The sequence below is a fragment of the Danio rerio genome, chromosome 1, assembly GCF_049306965.1.
Source record: "Danio rerio strain Tuebingen ecotype United States chromosome 1, GRCz12tu, whole genome shotgun sequence".
Lineage (NCBI taxonomy): Eukaryota > Metazoa > Chordata > Actinopteri > Cypriniformes > Danionidae > Danio > Danio rerio.
In genome coordinates this window covers 457501-468590 of record NC_133176.1, presented here as the reverse complement: position 1 = coordinate 468590, position 11090 = coordinate 457501, and the positions used below count along the sequence as shown (strand labels likewise).

Sequence of the window (11090 nt, the reverse complement as noted above, 5' to 3'; positions counted from 1 at the left end):
GGCCGAATCATTCTGTCTTCATCTGTTTGTGGACATTTCTGATGCCAAAACAGAGCATCAGCTTTTTCTGTGGAGCGTATCACATCCAGCACATGTCTGTTATTTTAAGCTGCTTTCAGGAGAATGATGATGATGATGATGATGATGGTGATGATGATGTATTTGCATTGACACCAGCAGAAGAGAAACCCCACAGACACAAACAGTGCTGCTATAGATCAACTTGCAGGTCATTTTCACACAATGCAAAACACTGACGCACAAAAGCAGACGCTGTGGTTTGAGAGGGTTCTGGGTAAAACTTTAACCAGGTTTGTTCCAGCTTGAAAACATAAAGGCCAGATTTAATATGTCACCAGATTCATCTCTCATTAAGGGCCTACTCACACTATGCCATCCGTACCGTGCCCAGGCCCGTTTCCCGGATCGTTTGAGAAGTGTGAGTGCGCTGAATCGGGCTCAAGCACGGTTCACTTGGCCGGCCCTGGCCCGGTTGGAAGAGGTGTGCCTGAGCGCGGTACACTTGGGCTTTGGCGCGGTACGCTTGTGTGTGAGCGCGAAACGCGCCAAAGCCCGAAACCGAAAGCGAGACGTGACTTTTAAGGGACTGTTTGATATGGATTTATTAATCATTCTTACTGTTCAGTGATCGCAAACTGCCGTAGTTTATTAAAGACGCAAACTCCTCACAACACGCCAGCTGCACCTTCAGCAGATCTCCTCATTCCTGCAGCACGAGAGCTTTGATTGTTTATGAGCGCCAAAAGTGGCGGATCTGTTCGGTAAAATATCTGACTGTGTGTCCCCGCATCCCTAAGGACTGTTTGGCGAAATATTTGACTGCATGTCACTGCATAACAAACGACTGAAAGGATATAACTAGAGAAATCTTCACTGTGCTGCTAAATGAGAGCGTATGGCAAGCCGTTTTAACATTTAAACCTTGTTCTGACTATCCATAAATATATTTAGAGATATAATTATATATTTTGACTAGTCATAATTATAATTCGACTTGTCAGAATGACAATTAGAGATATCTGCAATTACAATTGTACTAGTACGAAATCAGATTGGAGATATCTGCAAATATATTATGACTAGTCATATTCCTCCATTGACTTCCATTGAAAAATATTTGCAGATATCTCTGAGTTTTGACTCGTCAAAAATCCAATTCAAGATATCTACAACTGTAATTCGACTATTAGTAAATTAATTAGAGATATCTTCAAATATATTTGTAAATATCTCTAAATATTACGAATTAAAGACATCTGTATGACTAGTAAAAACTCAGTTAGAGATATCTCTAATTACAATTGTGACGAGTCAAAACTCATTTAGAGATATCTGCAAATATTTTTGAATAATTGTTATTCTGACTAGTCGAATTATAATTATGACTAGTCAAAATATAATTAGAGATATCTCTAAATATATTTATGGAGTCAGAACAAATATTTAAATGCTAAAAAGGCTTGCCATAGAGAGCGCTTCTGAACAGCGCAGCAGCGATGACGTAAGCGTGCCGTGGCCCGGTATGGTGTGAGCGCGGGCCGTCGGGGGAGACGGGAGGGGGGACAAGCGTGCTTTGGCCCGGTTCGAGGCAACTGTACCTAGTGTGAGTACGGCCTAACTGGTGGAGGAAAACTAAAGAAAAGCTCAACCAACATGAGTTACTCTGTGTGCAGGAGTATAACAGTGACGTGAACTCATCTTTCTGCTGTGTGTTTATCTGATCCACACACACACACACACACACACACACACACTCCAGAAACATCAACAACACACGATCAATCATCATTAGTGTCTGCTTCATCATGCATATGCAAATAGCCTCACGCTCTATTGGTCAAATCGCCTCTACTGTTCAGCAAGGCTGCTTCTCTTTGATTAGGAGCACAGCAAATAAAGTCATATTTTGACTAGGAGGTTGCTAGGCAGTTGCTAAGATGAAATGTGTAGTTGCTAGGGTGTTGCTAGGGTATTCTGGGTAGTTGCTAGGATGCTTTGAGTGGATTTTGTAGCTTTGATGTTGCTGGGGTTGTCTTGGTTGTGGCTATGCAGTTGCGAAGTTACTTGTCATTGCTAGGCAGTTGCCAAGAATGACTGGGCGGTTGCTAGGAAGTTGATTTTTAATCTGGATGGTTGATAGGTTACTCTGGTTTGTTGCTAGGGTGTTGCTAGGGATCTGAAGTTAGTTGCTATGCAGTTGCTGGGGTACTCTGAGTGCACTGTAACAAAAGCATTTACAACTAGACCTTAAGGGTTGGTCTGCCTGTTCCACATTACAGCTGAATAATAATAATAATAATAATAATAATAATAATAATAAAAAAAAAAAATAATAATAATAATAATAATAATAAATAAATAATAATAATAAATAATAATAAAAATAATAAAAAACAAAAATAAAAATAAGAATAATAGTAATAATAATAATAATAATAATAATAATAATAATAATAATAAATAATCATAATAGTAATAATAATAATAATAATAAAATAATAAAAGTACTACTACTACTACTACTACTAATAATAATATAACAATTATAAAATAAGATAATAAATAATTATAAAAATAATAATAAAGTAAAATAATAATAATAATTATATATATATAAAAAATATATAATATAATAGTTATAACAAAAATAATAATAAATAATGTAAAAATATTAATAATAATAATAATAATAATAATAAAATAAGGATGATAATAATAATAATAATAAAATAACAACAACAACAACAACAATAATAATAATAATAATATGAAGAATAAAATAATAATAATAATATTAATAATAATAATAATAATAATAATAATAATAATAATATGAAGAATAAAATAATATGAAGAATAAAATAATAATAATATAAATTCTAACAAAAACAATAGGAGTTTACATGCTTGAACCCCTAAAAATCAAGGCAACACATATCTTTATGTTGGGTTAACTTATTTCAATAGGTTAACTAAGTTTCCACAAGCAAATCAAATTAACCAGGTAGCCAGTTTAACGTAATATATTTAGTCTGTTTGATTGATGTAAGTTGAGATGAATTGAAAAATTATTTGATTCAACAAAAAGTTAAAGGCAGCAAGAGTGCTTTCAGTGTGGTTGCTATAGTAAACAGGGTGGTTGCTATGTTGCTTGAAATTCTGTTGCAACAGTGTTGCTAGGGTTTTCAAGGTGCTTGTTGGTATTTGCAAGAGTACTCTGGGTGGTTGCTAGGTATTTACTAAGGTGAAGTGGATATGCTAATCTGGGAAGATGCTACGCTGTAAAGAAGATGACTCAACTTCAGATTTGAAGGCAGTCGGCTTCAGGACATTTGTGAGTTTATTCAACTTAAACTGAGTCAAGTGCAGAAAGTTAAGTCCACTCAAAACAGCTCTGCGGCTGCCCTATAATTTTGAGTTGAGTCAGCTTTTAGTTTACAGTATAGGAGATTGCGGATGTGTTGTAGGAGGTTACTATACAGTTACTAAGGTGTTCTGAGTGGTTAATGAGAGTAAACTGGGGTAGCTGGGCTGTTGCTAAGTTGTTGTATGGCAGGGGTGTTAAACTCAGATCCTGGAGAGCCGTAGCCTGCTTCAACACACTGACCTGCAGGTCTCAAACAAGCCTGAAGTAGTCGATTAGTTTGATCAGATGTGATTAATCAGGGCTGGAACCTTAATATTGTCTCTGGGGGCCCCAAAACTGTGTGGCCCCTAGAATCATCCTAACTCTACTCGTTTCTCTACTTTAGACCTGCAGTGTGGGATTTTCCACTGTTTTCAGCACTGATCATGAGACATGTCTTTGTTATTCCAGATGTTTAACTTGTGCGCTCACAGACAGCATAAAGCAGCTGTGTGTGTGTGTGTGTGTGTGTGTGTATGTGTGTGTGTGTGTGTGTGTGGTGAAGTGGGTTAAACTCAGCTGTGTTGAACTGACCTGCAGGAGCTCTTTGAACAGACACACCCGCATCATGTGGCATCACTCTGTGTGTGTGTGTGTGTGTGTGTGTGTGTGTGCTTCAGAGATTCATGACTCTACAAACACACACACTGGATCTGCTGCTCGCCTCATCTGTGAGATCAGAACATGTGCTCCAGTTAATCTGATCAGGATTAGTTTGAGGACTAGTTTTAGGTGGCAGTTCTGCACGCTCACCCAGCCAGCTTCATTTCAGCCCTTTATAAACGCCTCTATATCCAGTCCTGACAGTATGAGCTGCTGAACACTGACCACAGCAAACACACACACAGCAGACCAGCTCATACACTGATGTACAGCAGACTCAAACTGCAGAGGAGTTTACAGGGAATCAGCATCAGATCCGACTCCTCCAGCAAACTGCTTCTGGAAACAAGGAGTGTGTGTGTGTGTGTGTGTGTGTGTGTGTGTGTGTGTGTGTGTGTGTGTGTGTGTGTGTGTGTGTGTGTGTGTGTGTGTGTGTGTGTGTGTGTGTTCTTGGAAAACTGAGACGTCATGTACGGGTGTGTCTGTGGTTAATCCAGTCGTTCGCTGGCCTCAACCGGACATGGATCATCAGGATTTACTAGGACAGAGAAACAGCGCTGGACAGGATCAACTCTTACATCAGCTGCGTCATCAGAACACACACACACTCTCTCTGAGGGACTTCTGTACACTTTATATTATTGTAGAACATCTAGAATTCATATATATTTAAATACCTTTTTTTAATTATTGTTGTTTTTATTTTTATACTTTTATCTATATTTTATATCAAGTTATTTATATCATATTTCTGTATTTATAAAATAAATGTATATTTTATATTGTTTTTACCTCAAACTTTTAGACTCAATGGTAAAAACCAATATTCATTATGATTAAGAAATCTGTATTTGCTGTAATATAATAAAACACTTATTCATGAAAACATTTATCATTTTCTGAAGAGAGAAATCTAGCTATATGTGTGTGTATTTATTGCATAACCTCTTATGATTCATTTAATCAAACCTGTTTTTACAAGAGTTCATCCAGACTCTGTGTCTCATTAAGACAGGCTCAGACTGGACTGGAGTCTTCAATTCTCCTAAACACATAGCGTGATGAAGAGACCCGCCCCTTTTTTTGACTGACGCGAGAGACAGCGTGTGAGGGGCGGGTCTTCGAGCTCAAAGTCCCGCCCCTCGGCTTGATTGACGTGTGCCCTTGAGCTCTCTGGGGAAATTAATCGCGCGTGTTGTTGTCGGTCGCCGATGATGCGCGCGCGCTGAAGTTCGCGAGTTGTCGAGCGCGCGCTGGATGTTACCGGTGCCGTTACCGGAGCGGCAGGTTGTTCAGCTGTCTGTCCCGCGGGAGAAGCGGAGCCATTACTGTGGCGGTGTGTGCGGGAAAAGTTTGTCTGCTCAGCGGCGTCCATGAGCGGTGAATGGAGGAGACCCGGAGCCCGGAGGACTGAACATGGAGGAGCGCGACCGCACCGGGAGAACCGGCCAGCCGCAACACCGCATCAACCAGCCGAGCACTGCCAGAGAGAGAGCAAACAGGTACACACTACATAGAGTACACTACACAGAGTACACTACACTACACCGCCAGAGAGAGAGCAAACAGGTACACACTACATAGAGTACACTACACAGAGTACACTACACTACACCGCCAGAGAGAGAGAGAGCAAACAGGTACACACTACACAGAGTACACTACACAGAGTACACTACACTACACCGCCAGAGAGAGAGAGCAAACAGGTACACACTACATAGAGTACACTACACAGAGTACACTACACTACACCACCAGAGAGAGAGAGCAAACAGGTACACACTACACAGAGTACACTACACAGAGTACACTACACTACACCGCCAGAGAGAGAGAGCAAACAGGTACACACTACATAGAGTACACTACACAGAGTACACTACACAACACCGCCAGAGAGAAAGCAAACAGGTACACACTACATAGAGTACACTACACAGAGTACACTACACAACACCGCCAGAGAGAGAGAGCAAACAGGTACACACTACATAGAGTACACTACACTACACCACCAGAGAGAGAGAGAGCAAACAGGTACACACTACACAGAGTACACTACACAGAGTACACTACACTACAGAACTGCCAGAGAGAGAGCAAGAGAGAGAGAGAGAGAGCACAGGTACACTCTACACAGGTTCACACTGTACAGAGTACACTACACCATCGCCAGAGAGAGCAAACAGGTACTCACTACACAGAGTACACTGCACTGAGTATACTACACTTCACTACAGCACTGCCAGGGAGAGAGCATACAGGTACACACTGCACAGACAACACTACACTGAGTACACTTCAGCACCACCTGAGAGAGAGAGAGAGAGAGAGAGTACACGCAAAAAGGTACACGCTAAACAGAATGCACTACAAAGAGTACACTAAAAAGAGTACACTAGGCTACAGAACCGCCAGGGAGAGATCACATAGGTACATACTATACAGAGTACACTACACATTACTACACCACCACCAGAGAGAGCAAACAAATACACACTACACAGAGTACACTACACAAAGTGAACTAGACTACAGCACCACCACAGAGAGAGAGCAAACAGGTACACACTACACAGAGTAACTTACACTACACTGAGCACACTACACTACAGGATGGCCAGAGAGAGAGAGAGAGAGAGAGAGAGAGAGAGAGAGAGAGCACAGGTACACAGAGTACACTAGACTGAGTACACTAGACTGAGTACACTAGAGTACAGTTTAATACAGCTAATTAAAGCACATTTCCCTATTTATGAAACAATTTCCATATTGAATAGCAGCTTTACCTAGAATTATGTGGACTGTGAACACACACACACACACACACACACACACACACACACACACACACAGCTCATGTGTTGCTCTGGTGAACCCGTGCTGGATGAGCTGCTGTGAGTGTGTCACCTGACCTTAGCTGGACACACACACCTGATGTTAAGTGTGTGGTGGATCACATGTGTGTGTGTGTGTGTGTGTGTGTGTTGCAGTGTGGACGCGTACGGCTTCCAGCGCTCCGATGATTTCGACTACGAGACTCATGAGCAGCTGATGTCGGAGTATCTGGCGGTCCTGACCCGCCGCTCCATCAGATGGGCCAAACTGCTGCAGGGGCGGCGCCGTGTTGACCGTAACCTGAAGGGTGTGTGTGTGTGTGTGTGTGTGTGTGTGTGAGAGAGAGAGGAGATCAGTCTAATAAAATTACTGCATCATCATCATTCAGATCTGATCAACAGTGTGTGTGTGTGTGTGTGTGTGTGTGTGTGTGTGTGTGTGTGTGTGAGCATGTATATATGTATGTGTGTTTGTATGCGTGTGCTCGTGTGTGTGTGTGTGTGTATATGTATGTGTGCATTTGTGTGTGAATGCATGTGTGTATGCGTGTGTGTGTCTGCAGTGAAGCGGTACGTGAGGAAGGGTGTCCTGAATGAGCACCGGCCGCTGGTGTGGATGGTGTGCAGTGGAGCGCAGGAGCAGATGGACAGAAACCCGGGATACTACCAGTCCCTGCTGGACACACACCACGAGCCCAAACTGGAGGAGAGCATCCGCACCGGTGAGATCAACACACACACACACACACACACACACACACACACACACACACGCATGCCACTAATCCAACACTCATTCACTCTGCACTGAGTCAGTATGAGCACTACTGTGACGTCACATGCGGGTGTGTGAGATATTGTTCATGCATTACTAATACGACACACACACACACACCTGACTCTGCCGCTGTGTTTTCCTCTATGTTCTGTGTGTTTCGTGTCTGTCCACTGTGTTTTCTGATTTATGGAACAGCACATGTTTAAATCCGCTTCGGGTTCTGTTCAGGAGTGCACAGATAAACAGAGACGCTGGTTTATGTGTGGTATAGAGTGTCGATCTGGCTGTGCTCATGCAGCACTGTTGCCTTCCTGTACTGTGCTGCAGACACACAGACGAGGCGAGCTGCAGTGTTCATTACAGATGTCAGATGCAAAAGAGCAGTGTGTTTCTGTATTTACATTTGCATTTTCCAAAGCAGAGCGAAAACAAATATGAAAATTTAGTCATATCATTTGCATCAGAAACACATCTAACACACTAGTTTATTGACCTTTTTGCTATTTTTGATTTAGAATGCTCTGAAATCCACAGTGTGATGGTGAAACTTTGAGTTTGAGCTGAGAATACACACAGATGATGTTCTCCAGCTCTCTGAAACTGACCCCTTCAGGCTTTGATCCTAATTGTGCTGTTTTGCTGACTGTTGCTTTAAATGCAAATGAGAGGGCGGAGCTACAGACAGAATATTGCAACTCTTACACTTCCTCAGTTAAGTTTTGCATGATCTTCTGTGTGTGTGTGTGTGTGTGTGTGTGTGTGTGTGTGTGTGTGTGTGTGTGTAGATCTGCACAGAACCTTCCCAGACAACATCTACTTCAGGAAGTCAGCGGAGCCGTGTCTGCAGAAGGCGCTGTATAACGTGCTGGTGGCGTACGGACATCATAATAAAGCAGTGGGGTACTGTCAGGTATGATCACATGACCTCACATCTGACCAATCAGAACAGAGAGGAATGCTGGGATACGCACAGCTGCTGGCCTCTACTAGTCAATCATTGTTTGTGTTTATTGAACCAGCACAGAGTTTGCACAATATTTACAATGCAAATGAGCGACCGATGAAGAGACACGCGATTGGCTGAGAGGACTGACACACACACGCAGAGATAAAGACTAAAGCTGAAATACAGTCTAGTATTACAGCAGGAATTAAGTTTCATCATTATGGGCTGATATTAAATATTTATATTTTATTATTATTATTATTATTATGTCATTATAATTATTATTATTTTATTATTATTTTTATTATTATGTAATAATAATCATTATTATTTAGTTATTGTTATTATTATTTAATTATTATTATTAATTATTATTATTATTGTGTAATTATTATATTTTTTAATAAATTAAAATTTTCTCATTTTTGTAAAATTTAATTCATTTTTTCACATGTGCTAATTTTTAATTAATCATATAATTGTTCAACTATATTATTTTTGTTTCTAAAATGTGTGAATTTTAATACTGTATTAAACAATGTTTGAGCAGAGTCCTAAAACACACTTCAGCCAATCAGCAGTAAGGGGTGTGTCCAGTAACTATAGTGACGATATCAAAAAGGGTTAATAATGTCTTGTATTATGGGCGTGTTTGTTTTGGGGCATTTAAATGTCAGCATGGTTTGGTCAAATTAGATTTAGTGCACGATTGAGTCATAATTTTTAGTAATTAATTAATTTCTCTAATACCGCACATGTTTTAAGCATTATTTATGTTACATGTTGTTTTTTTATGACTGAAGATTTCATGCATATATTGTATTTGCAATGTAAATAAGTGTGTGTGTGTGTGTGTGTGTGTGTGTGTGTGTGTGTGTGTGTGCTTATATTTCTGCGTCTGTTTTTCCCTGTATCAGGGAATGAACTTCATCGCAGGTTACCTGATCCTGGTCAGTAAAGATGAGGAGACGTCCTTCTGGCTGATGGAGGCGCTGCTGAGCCGGATACTGCCAGGTGTGTTTCCTGCTGTTCACACACACACACACACACACACACACGCTATGACGAGAGATGACATGAGCACATCTATTCTCAGCTTACGTCTATGAATAAACTGGGCTTACGTCACATGATCTGATCCTTTTAGGAGCAACACACACACTCAAACACACCTCTAGCACACACACACACACACACACTTCCTGCAGCACCTCAGATCCGGCTCAAACACATCATCATGTTACTCGTTGTTTTAGTATTTTAGGTTCTAATTACCATCAATGCAATAAATACATATTTTGTGAGTTTAGCATTGAGGTTTTTATAAATAATACTTTAAAATGACATTATTCTCTTCATTATCAATAGTTACATTTTAATCAACAATCAAAAAAAAAAAAAATATATATATATATATATATTTTTTTTTTTTTTATTTATTTTTTTTTTAATACCATTAATTTAAAATAAATTAAATCTGGTAACTTTGATTTTTTTACTTATCAATATTGTTTAAATAAATGCATTACAATTATCTATCTATCCATCTATCTATCTATCTATCTATCTAGTTATACAATAAACTAGAGTAAAAAGGCACTCACCCTGTGTGTGTGTGTGTGTGTTTCCTCAGATTACTACACCCCGGCGATGCTGGGCCTGAAGACGGATCAGGAGGTGCTGGGGGAGCTGGTGCGGCTGAAGGCTCCTGCGGTCTGGAAGCTCATGCAGGATCAGGGTGTGATGTGGACTCTGGTGGTCTCGCGCTGGTTCATCTGCCTGTTCATCGACGTGCTGCCCGTGGAGGTCAAGCTGAGCGCGGCTGCCTTTATTATCAGTAGAATTATAATATTTCCAAAATTTCGTTATTAAATAAAGACACATTAGAATATAAACCTGCTGGCCTTCAGTCCTGGTTTAGTTCTTGAAGGATTAAACTAGATGAAGCGCTGTCAGGAGCAGCAGGCGAGCACAACTCTGTCCATATCCATATTTGAGAGCGATGGCGCAGAGCAGAGTCATTTACTGCGGTGCTTCTGGCCTGCTCTGAGACACACTTTACATCAGATCTCAGTCAGACAGTGAAGATCAGGGATTAGTAGAGGAATCAGATCTTACATGGTGTGATTCTGTAACAGTTCAGCGGAGTATTGAACATGAAAGTCACCTGACGCTCAGTGTTTGCGTCCTGCAGACGGTGCTGCGCATCTGGGACTGCCTGTTCTACGAGGGCTCCAAGATCCTGTTCCGCGTGGCTCTGACTCTGATCCGACACCACCAGCAGGAGATCGCTGAGGCGCAGAACCTGCCGGACGTCTGTGAACGCTTCAAACGCATCACCAGAGGAGCCTTCGTGGAGGACTGCCACACTTTCATGCAGGTTACAGACACAACACACAGCCCAGATCAGTGATAGAGACACGTCAGCGGCCCGTACCGTCAAGCTGGATTAGCTGCCTAGCCAGTTCAGTTTAGTTAAACCAATACTAGGTTTTA

At 40.9% G+C, this 11090-nt stretch overlaps 1 protein-coding gene across 3 annotated transcripts in view; it reads left to right on the top strand.

Moving 5' to 3' along the window:
- The first annotated feature begins 5271 nt into the window (after positions 1 to 5271).
- grtp1a (growth hormone regulated TBC protein 1a) overlaps positions 5272 to 11090 on the top strand; it is a 7060-nt gene continuing 1241 nt past the window's right edge. The window contains 7 exon segments of one of the 3 annotated variants that reach the window (NM_213402.1): positions 5272 to 5532; positions 7027 to 7178; positions 7434 to 7592; positions 8434 to 8558; positions 9512 to 9608; positions 10228 to 10400; positions 10789 to 10974. In NM_213402.1, coding sequence (NP_998567.1) covers positions 5447 to 5532; positions 7027 to 7178; positions 7434 to 7592; positions 8434 to 8558; positions 9512 to 9608; positions 10228 to 10400; positions 10789 to 10974 — 978 coding nt within the window. In that variant the 5' untranslated portion in view covers positions 5272 to 5446. 3 annotated transcript variants of the gene reach the window in all.